This window comes from Rattus norvegicus, chromosome 14 (assembly GCF_021556685.1).
Source record: "Rattus norvegicus strain SHRSP/BbbUtx chromosome 14, alternate assembly SHRSP_T2T, whole genome shotgun sequence".
In the NCBI taxonomy this organism is placed as follows: domain Eukaryota; kingdom Metazoa; phylum Chordata; class Mammalia; order Rodentia; family Muridae; genus Rattus; species Rattus norvegicus.
Genome location: NC_141547.1, coordinates 21,882,224 through 21,904,621, shown reverse-complemented (window position 1 = coordinate 21,904,621; position 22,398 = coordinate 21,882,224). Strand labels below are relative to the sequence as shown.

General features: G+C 39.0%; 1 protein-coding gene across 2 annotated transcripts in view; it reads right to left on the bottom strand.

Annotated features, from left to right (window-relative positions):
* Positions 1 to 3,042: 3,042 nt before the first annotated feature.
* Positions 3,043 to 22,398, bottom strand: part of Tmprss11f (transmembrane serine protease 11F) — a 105,286-nt gene continuing 85,930 nt past the window's right edge. The window contains exons 5-11 of one of the 2 annotated variants that reach the window (XM_087584042.1): positions 19,342 to 19,409; positions 17,517 to 17,680; positions 16,674 to 16,712; positions 14,861 to 15,062; positions 11,540 to 11,799; positions 8,470 to 8,612; positions 3,043 to 5,508 (exon numbers count right to left, since the gene is read on the bottom strand). In XM_087584042.1, coding sequence (XP_087440168.1) covers positions 5,350 to 5,508; positions 8,470 to 8,612; positions 11,540 to 11,799; positions 14,861 to 15,062; positions 16,674 to 16,712; positions 17,517 to 17,680; positions 19,342 to 19,409 — 1,035 coding nt within the window. In that variant the 3' untranslated portion in view covers positions 3,043 to 5,349. 2 annotated transcript variants of the gene reach the window in all.

Sequence of the window (22,398 nt, the reverse complement as noted above, 5' to 3'; positions counted from 1 at the left end):
CCACCTTCTTTTATACTGCTGGGTTTTCATCTCTCTGCTGCCAGTCCTTCTCTTTCAGTGACTCTTCTTTCTGTGTAAATTATCTCTTCCTTTTTCCTTGCTTACAATTCGCTTAAAGTCCACTCACTCTCAGGGTCATCTAATGAAAGCCTATGCACATGACATCTAAGGACTCTGAAAGCCTGAACTCCCTTCAGGATACTCCTTCCTTTATTATCTCCAGCTCCTTCCTGATCTGAACAATCTTCTCTTCCTCAACTAAGTGCTCAGAGCTAGTGTGCATGTTTTCAGATTTCTAGGCCTCTCTTCAGCGATTGAAGCTCAGAGGGTTAAAACTGTGATACATTTCAATGGTTGTGCAGCCCCCACGTGAGCACCAAGGTAGTCAATAAACACTGACCCCTTCTTTTTCAACAAGTGGTATTCAACGCCCCCCTATTTATTTTTAATTCCTTCTTCATTTTGAAAAATCAATCTTTGGTTGTTTGAATAAGAAGGGTCATCTGAATTCTTGGTCCCCAGTTGGTGGAATTATTTGTACAGGTGTGGCCCTTCGAAGGACATATATCATGTAGTGGTGGTGGTGTTTTGAGGTTTCCGTTCCAGCTTTTCCTCCCTCCCCCTTTCTGCCTTCTTTCTCGACATGTTAAGCTCTGAGACACCGCTCCAGTATCATGGCTGACTGCCTACTACACTGCTCCTTGCCATGATGCTCATGGACTCGCCCTCTGAAAGTGTAACCAAGTCACCAATAAATTCTTCCTCTTATAAGTTTTCTTGACCATGGTGTCTCCTTACAACAGAAGAAGAATCACTAAGACATATATGAACACACACCCACACACATGAACACACCAATACACCACACATGTGTATGTGTAAATGGTGAAGAGACACAGTGTGGAACACTGTGAATGTAGATTATCTCACATTTAATTTTGCAAGGAGAGACAGTGATTTAAAATGATTACTTAAGGCTACAATGTCCTCCGCTGTACTTGGATGACTCATGGTGCAACAGTGGAGGTAAGACTGGGCTGGACCTACTCCTCCACCAACCATGGCCCCTTCTATAAACCAGTAGATACCTTGTCTTAATATCACAGCACTCAACAAACAGCTCTGAAAGTTATGATCCTATCAATTTTAACCATTTGTTAAAAATCTTCATTTCCATGACTGCTTGAAGGATTGTGCATATCTCTTCTTGCTATCAAATAATTTATAAGAAGCTTGTTTAGTTGAATGGATAGATATATTTTATTGCTCTTGGTGAATCAGAGCCATGGTTTACTATTATCAAAAGTTTGGGCTCAAATAACCCTATCAAAAAATGGGGTACAGAGCTAAACAAAACATTCTCAGCTGAGGATTATCGAATGGCCAAAAAGCACCTAAAGAAATGCTCAACATCCTTAGTCATCAGGGAAATGCAAATCAAAACAACCCTGAGATTCCAACTCACAACAGTCAGAATGGCTAAGATCAAAAACTCAGGTGACAGCAGATGCTGGGGAGGATGTGGAGAAAGAGGAACACTCCTCCATTGTTGGTGGGATTGCAGACTGGTACAACCATTCTGGAAATCAGTCTGGAGGTTCCTCAGAAAATAGTACATTCCACTACTTGAAGACCCAGCTCTACATCTACTGGGCATATACCCAAAAGATGTTCCAACATACAACAAAGACACATGCTCCACTATGTTCATAGCAGCCTTATTTATAATAGCCAGAAGCTGGAAAGAACCCAGATGCCCTTCAACAGAGGAATGGATTAAAAAATGTGGTACATCTACACAATGGAGTACTACTCAGCTATCAAAAATAATGACTTCATGAAATTCATAGGCAAATGGAATGAACTAGAAAATATCATCCTGAGTGAGGTAACTCAATCACAGGAAAACACACTTGGTATGCACTCATTGATAAATGGATATTAGCCAAAAAAGCTCGAATTACCCAAGATGCAATCCACAGACCACAGGAAGCTCAAGAAGGATGACCAAAATGCAGATGCTCCCACTTCTTCTTAAAAGGGGAAAAAATCCATAGGAGGGGATGTGGAAGCAAAGTTTAGAGCAACGACTCAAGGAATGGCCATTCAGAGCCTGACCCACATGTGGCCCATATATATATAGCCACCAAAACTAGATAAGATTGATGAAGCTTAAAAATGCATGCTGAAAGGGACTGGATATAGATCTCTCCTGAGACACATTCAGAGCATGTCCAATACAGAGGTCAATGCTAGCAGCAAATCACTGAACTGAGAACAGGATACTGTTTAGGGGAATTAGAGGAAGTATTGAAAGAGCTGAAGGAGCTTGCAACCCCATAAAAACAACAATGACATCCAACCAGAGCTTCCAGGGACTACACCACTACCAAAAGACTATACATGGACTGACCCAGGGCTCCAACTGCATATGTAGCAGAGAATAGCCTTGTTGGGGCACCAGTGGAAGGGGAAGCCCTTGGTCCTGTCAAGGTTAGACACCCAGGGGAATATTTGGGGGGGCAGTAAGGGGGATGTATAAAGGGAATACCCGTATGGGGGATGGGGGAGAGGGAATGGGAGCTTATGGATGGGAAATGGGGAAGGGAAATAACATTTGAAATGTAAGTAAAGAGATATATCTAATAAAAAGTATAAAAAAGTTTCATATTTTATAAAAATATAAAAATGAAAGCTCGATCTTTATCATAAAAATTAACCCTTTAGTCGGAACCCCAGGTTTCAAGAGTCTTTTTTTTTGTGGATTACTACATTTTCAATATGTCTAATTGATTTGTTCTGTTTTTTAAACTTATCTGACTTTCAATTAAAAGGGTACTAAAATTACTATAATGTCAATACAGAGGAGGCAAGACCATTTTCTTGTGTGTTGTTACACCATTTTTATGTTTGCCAAATGTACAAAGCATTAAAACTCCAACATTGTAAAGAGCAAAACACATCGATCTTCATAATCTAAATCCATTTCCTGTATCATCTGTATTCGTGTCTATTTACAGTAATATACTCTGCATTTTGAGATTTTTAAATGTTCTCCAACTTTTCAATTTTATTATTTGTAAGAATCCCTCACAGAAATACCATGAGGTAGACAGCTTAGTAACCCATATGTCAGATGGGAAACATGAAGTAGAAGATAAATTGACCTTTATGATATTCAATCAATAAGTCAAATACCAAACATCAGATAAAACATACACACAGTGTTATAAAAAATACACTTTTCTATTGTTTTTAGAATTCATATGACTTTTTATATTTATTTCTCTGATTTGTGTTAAATTATCATCTAAGTCAATCTAACTAAGCATGGAAATATTTAAATCAGTATACGTAGGTTCACGAGTACTTAAAAAAAGTTATCACAGTCTGACAAAATATAAATAAAGTTACACACAGGCATGTATCCGTTGTAACAAAATTACAAAGGAAAGAATAAGGCCTTTTTGGTAGAGAGATTTGCTTTCCCATATCTACCAAAAGTAGGAGTTTATTTAAATTAAAGGAAAAAAATCCAACATCAGTCATGGCCATCTTTAAGTTTTTAAGTGGCCATACATGACCTCTGTGTGGTTGTAGCTCATTGAGGTGCAACTCAGAGACTTCAAAAGTTATATTAATCTTGGTTACAAAAGTTACATATAAAATCAATTACATGTAAACTGAAAAGGAAACCAAACTTTTAGCCATTCAAGGATGGCTATGCCACACATTTTGTCTGCTAAGTCAGAGTAACCCATGCAAGCCTCACTGTTGAGGGCTGGGGGTGAGTACTGATGCATGGCTCTAGTTGCAAGCCTGACGACCAGCATCCCACGAGTACTGGCTACAGTAGACACAGATCGAAATTAAGTCCAGGAAACGCTGATTTTGAAACTCCATCTGTTTTACAACAATGTAATTTAAGGGACTTTGAAATTATTCGCATCTTTCGAAGAAGCCGGGACATTTAAAAGTACAATGTGCTTTTAAAAGTCCAAGGAACATTAATATTGATAGTAGCTTATTCATCCTGAGAACTTACTGTGTTCGGATGCTGTTGCAAATACTTTACATGTATTAATACATGTAATCCTCAAAAGAAAAAAAAACCCACAGTGAGGTAGTCTTTTTATTCACACCGTCCAGATGAAAGAGCTAATTAACAGAGCTATTGGGTCATTTGCATAAAATCATACATATACTTTGCATAGGGCAGAGACAAAGTACATGAGCCACTGGCCTAGCTCAGACAATCTGTGCTCGCTAACACTGTGCCAACCACCAGGCTTTGAACTATAGTGAAGCTCGTTTGCTGGGACCCTCACTTACTACTAGTACTTTGTATTTAGTGCATAGTGAGCACTGTACTAAGTGTTTTACTTGAGGCATGCCCCACCTGACATTCTGATAGACATAGAACTTGGCAATGAGCTGGTGATTTACAAAAGCATCAGCTACCATTTGCTTATGCCTATACTTCTAAATAAATATTTGGAGAACACCTTCCATCAAAAGTTTAGAGTTCCCTGATGCTAATCATTTTTCAGATAATTCTGCCTTCATCAGCTTCCTTTTATCCTTCCTGTACTAGTGGGGAAATACTTAGAATGATTCTATTTTTTCTCTTTGCTGGACGAAATATGATTGATAATGTGGATGGCAAGAGACAGTCAGAAATGCTTCTTAACAATGTAATCTGCTCTCTAAAGCTACTGCTTGAGGGCATTATACAGTGTAACGGCAAGTTCCAATGCATCTAGATAATGACAGTTCCTGTGGTTGAGAAAAACGTCCTGCTCGGTCAGCTGCAAACCCAGCTTAGAGTTCAAGTTTTACCTCAGGTTCCACACTCCTTCATTGCAGCAGTCAAATGTCCAGTCACGAGTTCTAAAATGCTTGTGTCTTGAATCCTTAAGGAAGATGCTAGCTGATGTTTATGAGATGAGTCCTGGAGCTCTATGTATCATATGAGGTGAGATCGTAGCCACCTGGCAGCTCTTGATATCCTGAGGGAAGCTGTTTGTGTTTGTCACATTAACGAGGCACTTTGGTGAGTGAGGTACTGGTGCTGCCTGTTATTTGCCAGATTTTCTTCCTTCTTGGTAAAAGTTTATACACAAAAAGCCACCTCATGACCTTACGTTGGTCTCGGTCTGAAGAGTTCCTTGACACCTGGCAAAAGCACTCATTCAATCCCGATGACTCTTAGTAATAATGCACATGATGTACAATCTGTAGGCATTCTGCTCCATGGGCTGTGGCTATAACTCACAACTCTACGTGATACTGTTCAATCTTCAGGTATCCTGCTCTGTGGTCTGTGGCTATTACTCACAACAGTCTACTTTAGAGGCCAGTCTTGGAGGCTATCCAGTCTCGATACTTAGACACCCTTGTGTAGACTCCAGGCTTATTTGGAAGAGCACAAGATTGTCCCCAACTTACTATGCCTACAATGTACCAGATGTCCCGATTGTCATAGACCAAAGGTCCACCAGAATCACCCTGGAATAGAAAAAAAAACTCAATAAATATCATAGTTATCGTCTCTTTCCCACAGACAAATAATAACTACTGTAACTGGCAGAGAAACATACAATATGAATATTTGATTGTTCAGGGTGGATTTTTCCCAGTATATCTTTGGGAAATGTAGTTGGGGGAGGGCAGTAATGGGGGGAGGATGGGGAGAGGAACACCCACATAGAAGGGGAGAGGGAGGGGTTAGGGGAATGTTGGCCTGGAAACTGGGAAAGGGAATGATATTTGAAATGTAAATAAGAAATATCCAATTTAATAAAGATGGGGAAAAAAGAAAGCAAAGGTCTTGATTAGGCATCAGAAAGTAGTAATGTAAGGCACTGTGACAGAGGGACTTTTTTTTGCAAATTCTCTTTGATATGTAGGAATCTATCCTATACAAGGGTGAAAAGGATGTTTATTGGAGGTGTAAAGAAAACAGCAGTGGAGGAGGCCAGTGGCATGTGCTGTGGCTGGCCAGGAGTTACTGGAAACACTATGAACACCATGTGCCTTGTTTAGAAAGCTTTGCTTCGTATTTCTAAGAACAAAAGGTGATCACTGAAATATTCTAACGATGCATTTGTCAAACTAGAACAGTGTCCTGTAAATATTGCTGAATTTATCTTACGAATGCGCCAAAGGAGTACTAAAGTAGAAAAGAGGTGGCTAGTGATGAGGGGAGACATGTGGAGAGAGGAAAGAGAGAGTGGGGGTGCAGTATAGAACTGGCTAGAGAGAATTTATCACAAAAGGTTAAAAAAAAGCCATCAGATTCAATTAGCATTGACATGGGGTATGAAGAAAAAATGGGATGGAAATAATTCAGAATCAGGAGAAGATAAGGTTTTAAGAAGGGGAGCAGTAAACATTATTTTTTTTTTGGTTCTTTTTTTCGGAGCTGGGGACCGAACCCAGGGCCCTGCGCTTCCTAGGCAAGCGCTCTACCACTGAGCTAAATCCCCAACCCAGCAGTAAACATTATTAAACGCTGTTACTAAGCTTTTTTTTTTTTAAAAGAAATGTGTCAAAGATGACTATTAGGATTTAACATTGATGTCACTCATGAGTCATTAGGAAGAACTGTTTGGAGAAAATAATAGGGAAACCCCAATATTGCTGGTTGAAAGTCCTAAAAGGAGGTAAGGAATAGAGACAAGAGGCACAGATGGTCTTTCCAAATATCACATAGCAAAGCCTCGAAGTAGAGTTCTAGCTGGAGGCATCTGGGTGAAAATATTTTCCCTTAAGACATCTAATAATAAGACAAAACCAGTTGTAAGGTAAATTTTAACTATAAGAGATGGGTCAGTGAAAACAGGAACTCGAACGGAGGAGGAGGGGTGAACCATAGAAAAGAAATGATTTACAGAGGGCTCCCTTGAACCAGAGTGGCTTGAAACTACAAGTCAATAAATGGACAAAATCTTTACAAGGTCACAGAAATGGAAAAAAATGAAATTAATAAAATATTCTGAGACAAACAGAAAATACATGAAAATAGATGAAAATAGATGCATTGGGAAATTTAGAGCATTGCATAGCTGGGTCAGAAAAGAGCAAAGATGTTAATTAAATACAATATTATTACTTGAAAAGAGAAAACTGAGCAAACCAAGGTCAAATTTAGTAAACAGAAGGAAATAAAATACAAAGCAGAAATATATAAAATATATACTAGATAAACAACAAGAAAAGGAGTTGTTCTTTTCGGCAATCTATTCACGATCCCTAGAAAACAGAGGCAGACTGGATGTCCTTCTACTGATTAATGAGGAATAAAAATGTGCTGTAACAGAATCCTATTCAGCAGTAAAGTAACACAAATCATGTGTATTGATGATAAATAGATGGAAAATGTACTGAGTGAAATAACCTGGAACTCAGAAAGTCAAATGCCACATGTTCTGCCTTACTTGTGGACTTTAGCTAGGACTCTTTAGATTTGAGGATATAACCTTGGGTGATCACAGAAGCCAGGAAAATACAAATGGATCATGGAGGGTAGGGAATGTAGGTCTGAAGAATCTGATAGGACATGGGTGTTATGAAGGAGGAAATGTTGAAATGAGGAGGGAGGGGTACCTAATTGTAGAGTGGGGAGGAATAATGCAGATGGAGAGACAGGAAGGAGGGATAAATAAACTTGGAGACATTTGAAAGATCCCAGAAAATTCATTATTTTATAATATATTATTTTATAAGTTTGCTTAATGAGCACATACACACGCATGCACACACATACACACGTATGCATGCACACACATATGCACACACACATGCACACAAACACACACATGCATACACACACACACACACACACACACACACACACACACACACACACACACAGAGGACTTCATTATACAGAGTGAAAATGTTCCCTCAAGCACCAGACACTAAAAAAACTCCCAATGCCTGGCAAAATAAACCTGCCTTCTAGTTCTGGGTAAAGGAATTCCAAGAAAAATGCATCATTCAGAGGAGCAGTTCTCTATCTTTGAGGCTTGACTTTAAGAAGAGAATGGAAGTCAGCTATGATTGTATGGTCTTATAACCCTAGCACTTGGGTTGTATAGAAAAGAAGATCAAGAGTTCAAGACCATCCTCAGCTACAAGGCAAGTTTGAGATTGACCTAGACTACTATAGGAGATTCTCTCTCAATCGCTCACTCCCTTCCCCCACAGGAAAAAAAAAGACAAGGAAAAAATAATGAAGCATAAAGTAACTGTGTGGACCAAAAGTGGGGACCTCCGACTTTTATTTCATAATATGGAGGATGGGGAAATGATAGCATTGCACGTATCTACTGCACCGAATGAAATGCTACACACTAAAGGTACTTTACTTTAGGTTAATGCTCATCAAATACTCAATACAGTTGCCCCATTAGCACAGAATTATCTAATGGAAACTTCTTTTCAAAGGTTTGACTTCCAACTTACCTTACAAGCATCTACTTTTCCTTCCATGAATCCAGCGCACAGCATCCCTGGAGTTATCAAGCCGTCATACACATCCTTTTGGTTGCACACATCAGAGCCTATGGTCTCCACCCTGGCCTGCCGGAGTTTATTTTGTGTTGGCCCTATTATATACACATGGGTAAGCAAACAAATAAATAATCTGTTTTTCAAATATGATTGTGCCTTAGATACAGGTGAGAGGTAAATTGTATATTCTTAGGAACCAAAGCAGTAAGTATCATATGAAAATTTTTTTTTGCTGAATTGTATTTGCTCTATCCTGCATCTGCATGAAAGAAGTCAAACACATAGGCATTGTAATTATATCATATTAATAATTCTTCCAAGGCATCATTTGAAAGTAGACACAGATATTATCTGTGTACAAGATTTTTCATAGGAACACATTGTGCAGTTGTTACTGGATGCTCAGGAAGATCCATCACACGGATGTAACTCAAGCTGCAAATAAATACATCTGTTTTTTCCAGATAATATAAAGTAGAAAGCAGGACACAACACAGAGAAGTATTCTCCCTGCTGCCATGTTATTTAAAGAGTTTCATAACATGGGAAGTAAAATGGATGACCATTAGTCATGGGGGTTGGAGTGGAGGGTCCTGCATGGTTCAGTACAAATGGGAAGCAGTTTGGGGTTTGGGCCAAGCTATGGCAGAATAAGCATGAGTGAGTAGTAGAAAGGAAAGCAAATGAAATTTATTTTTAAAAAAATCCTTACAATGCTGAGTTTATGTCAAGGATACGTGAGAAAATTTCACATAACAGAGTTGTACTTTCAAAGACTAAGCTAAGTGTTTGAGCACATGGTGTGTCTTCTGTTTCCTTCTGTTTTTTTTTTTTTTTTCTTTGTATAGCCCTGACTATTTTGGAACTTGATCTGGAGACCAGGCTTCCCTCAAGCTCAAAGATCTGTCTCCTGCTACCTCCCAAGTGCTGAGATTAAAGGCTTGCACCCCATGCCTGGCTTCCTTAGAAGATTATTCCTTGAACATTAAATGTGTCTGTTTTATGTTAATTATCTGGCTAATCTCTCCATGTGTAACAGATTAACACCTATAATTCTTCAGTTTCTATTTCAATTTATGTAATTCTTAGATTTGGTATCTTTGCACTTTCTAAAGAGAAGATAGCGGGAAAATAGAGAAAAGCTATCATCAAGAATGGTATTTAAAGTATATGGTGACCAAAAGTATTTACTTCAAGTATACGATTTGCTTTTCACTAGTCCTGTATTTGTTCTTTAGTATGTTCTCTAACTTATTCTGTTCTTCCTTATTAGTCTCTATCATTTCTTACTACTGCTTCAGTTGTGAACTCTGTGACAAGACTTTATATCTCTTACTTCTCAAGCAACAGCTTCCCACACCATCAAGAGCTACACCCCCAAGAACTTGACTGCCGCCGCCGCCGCCACCACCACCACCACCACATTATCACCATTATTTGTGTGTGTGTGTGTGTGTGTGTGTGTGTGTGTGTGTATGTTTATATGTGTGCACATATGAAAATGGGTGCGAGTGCATGTCTGTGGTATATGCATGTGGAGAAAAGGGTTGATGGTCAGTGTTTCCTTCAATAACTCTCAGCTAATCTTCTGAGATGGTGTTTGAGTTTTAGGGTACCTCACTGAACATTAAATTCATCTATTACAGTTATGAGCCATCATACTTGACTTTTATGTGGTAGCTGGTATCTGTTACCACTTTGTTTGTGCGATACTTTGCAAACAGAGTCCCAGCCCCTGAACCATATTTTTATGAGGACATTCTGAGCTTTGCAGACAAATGGATAGAACTAGGAAATATCATCCTGGGTGAGGTAACTCAGACCCAAAAAGACATGCATGATATGTACTCAGTGATAAGTGGATATCAGCAAAACAAAACAAAACAAAACAAAAAATCAAAAACAAAAAAACCCTCAGATATAGAATACTCAGGATACAGTCCACAGAACTCAAAAAAGTTAACAAGTCAAAGGGCCCAAGTGAGGTGCCTCAATCCCATTTGGGAGGGAGAAGAAAGCAATCACAGGAAGGGGGAGGGAGGGAGGGTCCTGAGTGTGAATGGGAGACAGGGAGGGGAAGAGAGGAACATGATTGGGTATTGGGTGAGGGGAACAGGGCTGCAGCCCTGAGGGACAGCAGAAAGAATGGAAACAGGCAACCACAGGAGTTAGGAAGTAGGGGACCTATCCAGAATGTACCAGAGACCTGGGTGGCGAGAGACTGTCAGGACTCACATGGAGGGACCTTAGATGATAGGCCCTACAGTGGGGAGAGGGGACTTGTAGAGCCCATGTCCAGCAGAAAGACAGGGCATCAAGTGAGGGATGGGGTTGCCATCCCACAGTCAAAAATTCTGACCCATAATTGTTCCTGTCTGAAAGAATTGCACAGGGACAAAAATTGAGAAGAGCCTGAGGAAAAGGAGATCTAGTTACAGGCCCAAAGTGGGATCCAGCTCAAGGGGAGGCACCAAGGCCTGACACCATTACTGAGGCTATGGGTGTTCACAAAAAGGGACCTATCTGAAAGAGCTGCCCTCTGAAAGACCCAACAAGCAGCTGAGTCAGATGCAGATATGTGCTCCCAACCAATGGACAGAAGCTGCTGACGCCTCTCGTTGAACTAGGGAAAAGCTGGAGGAAGCTGAGGAGGGCAACCCTGTAGGAGGACCAGCAGTCTCAATTACTCTGGACCCCCGAGATCTCTCAGATACTGGATCACCAACCAGGCAGCATACACCGGCTGAGATGAGGCCCCCAACACATATACAGCAGAGGACTGCTGGGTCTGGGTTCAGTCAGAGAGGACACAGCTAACCCTCAAGAGACTGGAGGCCCTAGGGAGGGAAGAGGTTTGGTGGTGTGGGGAGGGGGACAGGAAGAGGGAGAGGTATGGGATGTGGAAGAGTCAGAGGGTAGATCAGGAGGGGGATAAAATCTGGAGTGTAAAAAATAATATTAAATAAAATTTTAAAAAGTAAAATTATTTTAATGTCAGAAAAATTAGGGTGAAACTACTCACCATCGTCTACAATAGACCCAAATCCTGTGACAAAGACACTTGTTTTTGGTGGCAGTTTCATAGACGAATCTGGGAGGCAGACTCTCTGAACCACATTTGAAAACTCGACGCGGCTGGTTAGCTGAGCTAGAGCAATGTCATTCTCATTGCTATCTCTGTGGTACTCTTCATGGATGATAATCCTCCCAACACTCCGTTTGACTAACGGTGGTGTAATCGTTGTACCGAAGGTAGCGATCCATTTACTTGGGTCTCTGTTTCTGCAGAAAATGAAAGGATAAGCTATGTGATGGTTTACATTACCTTCTAAAGAAGATAAAGGAAGAAAGAAGAAAGGAAGAAGAGGAAGAGACGGAGGAAGAAGAGGGGAAGAAAATTAAAATTTTACATCTGTCCAATTTTTACCATTATGCTCTTGAAAAATTCCTATGGTAAGAGAACGGACTGTAGGTTGCTCCATGAAAAAGAGGTTTCTTCAACCATTGAACTGAGAATGGATCCCCAGTGGAAGGTTTAGAGAACGGACTGAAGTAGCTGAAGAAGTTTGCAACCCCATAAGAAGAACGACAGTATCAACCAGCCAGACCACCCCCACCCCGAGCTCCCAGGGACTAAACCACCATCCCAAGAGTGCGCATGGAGTGACCCAAGGCTCCAGCCGCAGATGTAGCAGAGGATGGCATTATCGGGCATCAATGGGAGGAGAGGTCCTTGGTCTTGTCAAGGCTCAATGCCCCAGTGTAGGGGAATGTCAGGGTGGGGAGCTGGGAAGTAGTGGGTGGGTGAGTGAGGGAGCACCCTCATAGAAGCAGGGTCAGGGGAGGATGGGATAGTGAGTTTCTGGATATGAAACCAGGAAAGGAGAAAACATTTAAAATGTAAAAATAAAAAAAAAGTTTTAAAGAAAAAGAGGTACACAAATAACTGTGCATAAGTAATTAATTAGCACTATCATTTCCAAAAATTAAATTTGGGTTTTGTTAGGAGTTCTTTGAGTTCTTGTTCTTTCATTTCAATCAAGTGTGCACAAAACTATATTTTGCTTTTTTTAAGGAAATCAACATATTAGTAGGTAAGCTCCCTTTGCATCCAAGCACCCATTCTGATTTGATGACTTGCTTGTTGGCTCTTGTTTATTATGATCTTTGAGGCTAAGTGGAATGTGTCTACTGTGCAGTTCCTCATATGCCCAAAGTCGTTTCTCCACCCATGCCCACACCCCTTCCTGACATTCAAGGGCTAAGCTGCCCTTACTGGAAGCCCTTTGCTACAGTTTGCTCAGTACCCCTCCCTCTAACTCTTCCTTCACATAAATGTTTTTCTTTTCCAGGGTTATGTCACAAATTTCATACAGCCCAATTGTCTCTTGTCTGCCACAGTTCTCCATTTTATGAGATTACAGCATGTTCAAAATATAATTCCTTTTTTTTTCAATATCATCGCCTTATCCAGCTCTTTGGATCACTTTTATCAGTGTCAAAGATGCTATATTTGCCATATCTTAAAATATATTCCCTTGAAATCATAACTGTCAACAACTATTAAATTTCTTTTGCTGGATCTCATTCATACGCTCCTTAAAAGTAATTTTTAAAGCTCCTGCATTTGTTCATCCTATTACCCTTTGAATTTATTTCCATTCTTCTCATACTATAAAAAATGTTACTAAAACCAATAGTAAAATATCATTATCAGCATCAATGTTCAATTCCTATGTAGATCTGCCTATCCCCAGAAATTACACTAGACTCACTAAAGTAAATATTCATATTCATTACTAATATTAAGCTGGCATTCTGGTTGTAATTTTTACTTTATACAAAGAGCACAATTGTAAACTAAGTTGGATTAACATTCTCATGAAATTAGAAATACTAACATTGGGTAACTATAATGATATGACTATGTCAGAAAATCTTAACAAGCAAGTGGGTCTTGTGTTTGACAGGAAGACATGATGCTAGCGACTTTGGAGTTCATAGATATGCAATAGTCTCTTTTTCCTTCTCGTTATTCCTTGACTACATAGAAACTGGTTAAGTGACTTGGAATCATTCTGCTTCCCTTAGAAGAATGAGTTTTTTAAGCACCTTAAAGTGTAAAGCTACTATGTTTAGGTATGGGCCTTGAATTCCTATTCTTTCCAGGTCTTTTATCATGAAGGGGGGGTTGAATTTTGTCAAATGCTTTCTCAGCATCTAATGAGATGATCATGTGGTTTTGTTCTTCGTTGAAGGAATCAGAGAAAGGACTGGAAGAGCTTGAAGGTACTCGAGACCCCATATGAACAACAATGCCAACCAACCAGAGCTTCCAGGGACTAAGCCACTACCTAAAGACTATACATGGACTGACCCTGGGCTCCAACCTCATAGGTAGCAATGAATAGCCTAGTAAGAGCACCAGTGGAAGGGGAAGCCCTGGGTCCTGCCAAGACTGAACCCCCAGTGAACTTGATTGTTGGGCGGAGGGCGGTAATGGGGGGAGGATGGGGAGGGGAACACCCATAAAGAAGGAGAGGGAGAGGGGAAGGGGTTAGGGGGATGTTGGCCTGGAAACCGGGAAAGGGAATAGCACTCGAAATGTAAATAAGAAATACTCAATTTAATAAAGAAAAAAAAGAGTAAAGCTACTTTAGGAGCACACATAGGCAGTGTCGCTGTGCAAGGAAAGAACCTTTATTCAGAGTCCCTCCTGTCTTGGTAAATTCTCCCTATGCTGATGGTGATCCACGAGGGAGAAAAGACTATGTGCTTCAACCCCCAAGTGTTCTAAAGACTCTGTGCATGTCAAAGTTTTGAGAGCAACAACTGTAAGACTGAACTGAGAGCTCAGGTTCAGCTATTACACACATGACCAGAATTACATGCTATGAGGGCAGAGTGACAAGGTAAGGTCTCTGCTACCCTCTATACACCTTCTGAGTCATGCACACCCATGGGGTTTCCTGGATAATGCAATGAGAAGGGAGTGCTTCTAAACAGATTTCTAAGCCTTTTTTCCTTTGTAATCAAGTAGCACTGGGTATTGACTGTGAGAAGCCACAGAGATCATTGGTGGGAGAACAAAACTAAAGTGACTAACTTTTTTCCTTAAGACATGTATAGTCTTCATAATGAGTAAACTATAATGTTATAGGAACGATAACACTAGAATCACAATGATACAATCAAGAGCACAGCCTCTTCTACTGTGTAAAGAGCACTGGAGGGGCACATTAGAGAACAAGCTGGTAATACCGAGCTGTTCCCTTGCACTAAATCAAGGACAAGACAAGAGAGGATTAGGAAACAAACGCTCCCTAGAGTCCAGTGAACTTACTTCCAGAAGCAATGAGCTGCTGTGAGCAGCCATGTGTTGCTGATGAGCGTGGCTCCACACTGATGGCCAGCCCCTATGAGCTGTAGGCTAGCCTGCCATGGCCACTCCCCTTCCATAGCTGTTTCCCTCCCTTGGACAATTCGTTCAGTAGTAGAGGATGCTGGTAATGGGATGTTGGAAGATGACATTCTTATCCCACATCCTGACAAAGAAACACACAGTCGTTTATTCTCATGACAATAAGAAAAAGAATCATGCTTTGTGTTTAGAGAGCATAATTAGAAAATTCTTTGCCTCTGCAACTCTTTAACCTGTTCTTAGCATGCAGTCTCTGGCTTGTCTCATTGGTTGCTCTGAGATTCAGAGGCAATATTTATCTTTACGCTTAGACATTTAGTTCAAAATTCAATTTCTATCTCTGCCTAAATCTTATACAGCCTGGCATGCTATAATCCCAGCATTTGAGATGCCTGTACAGGAATTTTGTCAGTCTGAAGCTAGTCAGGGCTACCCAATTAAGTGTCTCACAAAAAAAACAATGTAATATAAACAAAAAATAATAAATGATCTTAGAGGACAAGCAAAAATGGAAACAGTTTAAGTTGGATGCATAATAGATTTGGAACCTAAAAAGTGCAGTCACACAGACTGACCAAGTGTTCTGCCAAGGGAAGGTGGCCCTGAGCTTTTATGTCAAATGTGGATGTGTTAACTTAGCATCCTTTAAGGAAGAGAGACGGGACTGGGGCAAGCTCACAGATTAGAAACTAATGCAAACTCTGATAATCTTGAATTTTGCAAGTCTAAGTCAAAAAACAAACTGAACAATATGGTGTGCCCTATACCTACTAAGGTGTAGTTAGACCGGGGAAAACATTCCATATAGTAGCTTGAGTTCTGGATGTGAAATATCCTTGTGGTAATCTGCCCATGATAGCATGTAATTACGGTTCCGAAAAGGATTTTTGTTTTACTGTTGGACATTCTAGAGCCATTTTGTTTTTCTTTTTACCAACACATAGATCATTAGTGAGCATCAAAAAGTCTGGATATTCTTTTAATTACTTTACATAGATATATAGCAGTATAGTTGTTAGCTAAGAAAGCCCAACCTTGGAGAGGGACACAAATTGCTGTGCATCCAAGCTAATGAGTAACAGAGTAGAATAAGGCATTAGGAGGTTCCACATTTTAGCCAAGAGTACTTTACTCTTCAGGAAACCCAACTCTGAATAGATGTCTTAATTTGTCCTTCATGTGCCAAGAAGAGACTATTATCCTTAGCCTATTTTTAATTTAAATAATAATATTTTTCATTTTCTAAAATATAAGAGTAGTTTAGAAAAATTATTATTCCCTGATATCAAATCTTCAATTAACCAAACTTCAAGCCAGCCTTTAAAAAGACTTGCATGTGTTCTCACAACATTGATAATAGGCACATATTTGCCTACAGAAACTCAAAATATATTCACATGAGAAGCAGGAAGCAAACCTCAAAAAACTTAAAATGATAAAGCCTTAAAAGTAACAAGAAAAACTTCAACTTGGTCCTCTCTTGAATTATGAGAGAATATTAATGATACTTTTAGAATCGTAATATAGCATCTGGAATACTATGAGACATATATATATTCCAGAACAAAACAAAGTCATATTATATATGTCTAATATGTTAAGTATACAATAAAAGTTAAAAGATTAAGTACTTGATTTATGAAAGTATAAGAAGGAAAATGTTGATGATCTGTACTAATTATTTATGATTCTTATCTATTCTGTTTATTATAAAATAAATAATTTTGGAACTTACGACTGTTGAGAAGATTTCTCATCTTTTTGCTGTCAATGGCTGTAATAAAGGAGAAGTTAGTTGACATACAAACACATTTCCCTTTCTGGTCTACTTTGTTCATAGGTTCATAAACAGCATGGCTAATTATTTGAAATACTCATAATTCAGGAAGATATCGAAATTTTATAGCCAAGTAATACATAACAATCCTCTGACTTGATCACTGGCTCAAATAACGCAATCTCATTTAAAAATGAACTCAGAGAGTTTTATTTTAGGGTTTTATATTACAAACAAGCACAAAGATTAGGAATGAAGGAACAAGGGGAAATGTCCCAGTGACTTTCTTTAGGGGGCTATAGCCAAAGTCTAAGACGTAGTCTCCGACTTCCACCACAACTGGTGCTGCCACTCAGTGTAGTTTTTCCATATTCCCAATAGTCACTGGTGAGAGAAGACTCTCACGCCAACTTTAAGGACCTAGTCTAACACGAAGTAGGAAATCTGCCCATGCGCCTTGATGACGTCTCCCTGAGACCCTCTCTCATATTGAAGTGCCCAGGAAGAACTAAAGAAGAACAGGACACTCCTTCACTTAAAACCTATGCAAAGATGCTGTCCATTCACACCTCTTACCCCACAGCTATGCACTGTAGAAAGGTAGCTGGAAACGAGGTCTAAAAGTAAAGTAGTAGAGTAAAGGAGACCTAGTCTGATCAATCTTCATCCCAAGCCCACTTACAGACTTACTAGAGGTAAATTTCTAAATTGGAAGTTACATAATCCAGACTCTTAGGAAAAATGCAGGAGATGGCAGTCGAAGAGAATTAGAAAAATGGCAAACAACAGCAAAAGACTTACATGTGAGGCTAAACGATGGCTTATTAATAGTCAAAGGGAACTGTTTGATCTTCAGACTCTGATATAAAGTCCTTTCAATTTTCTTCTTGATGTGCTCGGCACTGTCAGTAGATGGATATCGAAACATGAGCACTATAAGAATGTTCACGCCTTGTTCATCTGGACTGGAGCAAAACAGACAAATGATTCCACCTCTGTGGTCTCCATGAGTTTAGAGAAACATTGTAGATGATTTTTGTGCACACAAGGCTTAGCATTGTATCCAGATCAAGGGAACAGGATAGGATGCATGGTGAGGAGTGTGCCAAGCACTGGAGGAGTGTTAGCAACAGGATAGCAGTGTGAAGACTGTTCTCTACCTTCCTTGGTTTTCAGAATTTTTTGAGGTGCTCATTAAATCATACTTATTGTTTATCTAAAGAGTTTTCTTTTTAAGGAATTTGGAACAAAATTGATAGTGGACGTCATTGTTCCCCAGTGAAGTGTGGCAGAGACCATGTGGTTCACCATATCCATTGTCCTTTGCCTTCTGAGGACAGAACTGTACTGCATTTCTAGCCTTTCTTGAGGTTTACTGAAACTCTCTCACACATTCTGGCTGGAGGGATGTGGGCAGAAATGATGTCCCTTAGTGACAAAGCCTAGTGCTTCTCTTCTCTCAGGCAGAAATAGAAGATCCTGTGGCAGTGCAATGCTGTAATATACACTAGCACCCACTCTTTCACTCCTACTTTTGATCCTTGGAGGTGAACTATGAAAATTCAATAAATATTGTATTAAAACAATGATATTTTAGTATTTGCTATCATGTAATAAACAATCTTTAGAGAAGTAGTTTATAAAGACGTATAATTTGATCAATGATTCAAATATATACATTTATATTGTGCGTTAAGGCTGGAAAGTCTCTAGTAGACTTCAGAAAATGAATTTAATTAGAAAGTCAAAGGAAAGAAGAAAGGAGACAAAAAAGAAAAAACAGAAAGAATAATTATCACCATATATATATATATATATATATATATATACATCCTTCCTATCATACACCTGCCTGTTGTCTGTCATCTATCTATCTATCTATCTATCTATCTATCTATCTATCTATCTATCTATGTATCATCTATCTATTAATTTATCTCAATATGAAATCTAGGCCTTTTAAACATTATATCAAAACATATAGGAGCTAGTAAAATGGCTTTCTGCCAAGCCTGTGACCTGAGTTTGAACCCTGGAATCCTCATGCTGGAGGTAGAGAACAGGCTCCTACACATTGTCCTCTGACCTCCACACAAACATGATGACATCTTCATGATGACTGATGCACACGTCCAAACATGCACAGAATAAATAAATGCACAAAAAGATAAGACTTAGTCTCTGATGATAACTCCATGTTTAATTTATGTATATTATACTCTACCAAAGTATTAAAACAAAAAAGCATTTTAATAACAACAAAGATGTGTTGACATTCATGAAAAACACTACACAGGAAATGGTTATAGACTTAAAGGAAGGAAGACAAAGAGGCCTTACATTCTGTTCTACTGTGGAGGGAGTTGGTGTTTGTAGAACCATCTCATTTTGTCTCCTTCCTCTATAATTTTTCTTACCTAATAGCTGGGACTCCGTTGTAAAGTACTTTCTACCATGCCACTGTGACTAAGACATCCTTCAAACCAGTTAAATAGCATACTTTTTGTTGCTTAAATTTTATGAAAAATCTTTGCTACCATGAGTCTCAGGGTGGTTGAGCATCCAAGTCAATGAAACATGTCATTTTAGTGATATTAGGTTGAAATTACAGATCCGGTCTACATACCTTATCTTGATAACATGGGACTTGATAAACCGACCCACTCCAGAAGAACGTCGAAATATCCTAGACATCTAATACAAAAGAATTAAAAGATGTTATTCCTAAGAGACATTATTTCATATGTACGAAGAGATTTTTGACAAAGACCAGACTTTTAAGTTGATTTTCACATGATGTACATTGGCTTTCCACAGTGTGAAGATCAAACCTATGTTCAGATCCTTGTAGGACTGAACAACTTTTCCAAAATGACCAAATTTATTGTTCCTTTGTAAAATGGGTGATTGTGATATCTGCCTCATACAGTTGATTTGGGAACTGAAAACGTGGATCAGTGACCAAGAGTGCTCTCTCTGAAATCATAAAGATATGGATTCCCATACTCCTGAGATAGCCCAAGCTAGAATGGAAATTCCAGCTCCTGGGAGAGAGAGGATCAGACACAGGGAGATTATTTGAGCTTGCTGCTTTAAGCTAGCCCTTAAAGCAATCCCTCCAAGTTCAAAGAGAAACTTTGGCTCAAAGGAATGGTTGAAAGGTGATATATGATGTCACTTTATGTAATATCATCCTTCTAGCCCTGTGTGTTCACAGACAGGTGTTCATATGCACTCACATAGACCCACACATATGCATACAAAAAATAGATTTTTTGAAAAGTAAACATATATATATAATGTATTTGATAGTAAACAAACAACTTATAAAATAATTTTAATCATAATTTTCAGATGAATTAAGGTACATGTTATTTTTAAGACATCATCTCAGTTCTTTAAAAAAAAAAAAAGCCCAGCAGCAGCCTGTTTGCTACATTCTCATAGCTTCCCGTCCACTATTGGTGCCAGATTTGTTGACTGTCAGTGCTCACTGTATCACTTGGCCATCTGAATGACTATAACAGCATGTCTTGGAAACCTGACACCTCATTGCGAGTCATCTCTCTGAGACATGCAGGGCTAAACATCTAATACTGGTAATCGGTTTTACCAACACTTCATATCATGAGGATGACGTTCCTCAATCTTTCCAGCCTGAACCTGTGAAGGATTTGACATGTTCGGGGAACTTATTTCCTAAAGAGTCCTGACTGCCTAAAAGGAGTCACACTGGAACTTAGCCATGGAAGAGCATGCAAAAAGTCAGAAGATACAGATCTGTGATAAATGTATTAAGTTGACTTATAAGCTTAGCCTTACAGCAGCCCACCCCAAATTACTATACTGTCTGGGAACAAAGAGCTGTGTATTCCTCCTTTGCATGATTTCTTCCTCTTCTTGACTCTGCTAAACTAATACAACACTCAGAAGATTCTAACTTCTAAATATCTAACCCATTTTCCTTTTTTGGGGGGAGGGTTTAATTTTTTTCCATCTTTATTAACTTGGGTAATTCTTATTTACATTTCGATTGTTATTCCCTTTCCTGGTTTCCGGGCCAGCTAGTCGAGAATGTAGATAATGGACTAGAGGTAGGACCATGAATAGTCACTGGTCACTGTTACAGGCATTGTAGGTAATATAAACGTAGGTGGACAGAGATGTTCCCTGAGAAGTCAGGGTGAGAGAACACTAGGGAGAGTAGACCTCAAGACGGGTACTTAAAATTGGAGATGCCTGTAAGAGATCAAAGTAGAAAGATCGGACAGTCTATTGAAGGAGGGCGGAGTTTTATAGAGAGAGTTCAAGGGAAGCAAACCCTGTGTCCATGACTTACAAGACTGGCAGAGTTGTCTTCTAAATTTAATGAACCAATTATGACTGCTTCTTCAAAAGCCCATCTGAGAATGATACTGGGAAAATGCCGCACTGCTTCAGTTTGTAACTTAGGAAAATGAATTGAGCAGGCATTAGTTATATCTTCCAAGTGGAGAAGAAATTAGGAAGGACAGATGCCCATGGACAAAATCTGATCCCCTGGAGTTAGCCATATCTGAGACCAAGTGAGGTGCTATATTTTCCCATCTTCATTTTACTAATCTATATTTCAACTACACTTGTTTAATGCTATTTGGCCCCAAATGTGTGCTATATGTTAAAAGAAGAGAAAATTACAAATAAGCAGAAGAAGGAGAAGCAAAGCCAGACTATCCCTCAGATTATGTAGACATATTGATCAATGGAGATTGGTTGTAATAGCTGCTCATTCAATGGATAAAAAAATGTCTGTTTTCTTTAGAGACTTCTTAAAACAGGCTGGAGAGTTTTACTCATAACCAAACGTACAAGAGGTTCTTAAAGCATTAGTTTGGGTTTTTTTTTTTACGTGATTGTAGATTGTGTTAAATAAAAATATTTATTTAATGATAAATTTATAATTGTACTAATTAAATTGTACTTTGTGGGTAGATGTTCCAGTTTCCGTAAGAGCTGACTGATAGCCTCACACCTGCACTTCCCCAAAGCCTTGTCCTTAGATGACCTGGGAAACTTACCCAGCTACGTCTGAGGAGTTTTTCTTTGCCTTTGCCAGACATCCCTGCTTGCTGTATGACAAACAGCCCAACCCTACTATGTCTGCACAGAATGTGATGTAACCAAAGTTACAGATCTTCCGGGCAAATCAAGATGAGCCTGAACTTTTGAAACCCTGGCTTGGCTAAGATTCTTCCTCTGTGACTTTCTGCTATCTCTACTTTCTAAATAAAATGTCCTGAAATTATTAGTTCTAAAAATTATTTAATCAAAAATAGTCACCAATTGGAAACCTCTGGTAACAAAATTTGTTTATTTTAACTCAATCTAGGCAAGATTAATTTCTGTGGAAATTAATGCACTTTAAGCATCTCTTCAGCTTGCAGTTAGAAAAAAAATGAAAGAATTCCAGCAGAGAAAGTGCATTTTGTAGTAATAATTTGTGTCTCAAGCATTTTTACATTTCAAGTCATATCCTTGATAGGAAAAAGAAGTGAAAGGAACCTCCAGATAGTCCCTTAAAGCTTTATTGTTTCAGAATATTAAATAAATAAACAGAAGGGGTTTTAGCAAATGTTGTTTTGGTAATGAGATTAGATGAAAATAAAGTAAACAGCTTTAATTTAACTAATTAAACCAGCAACAC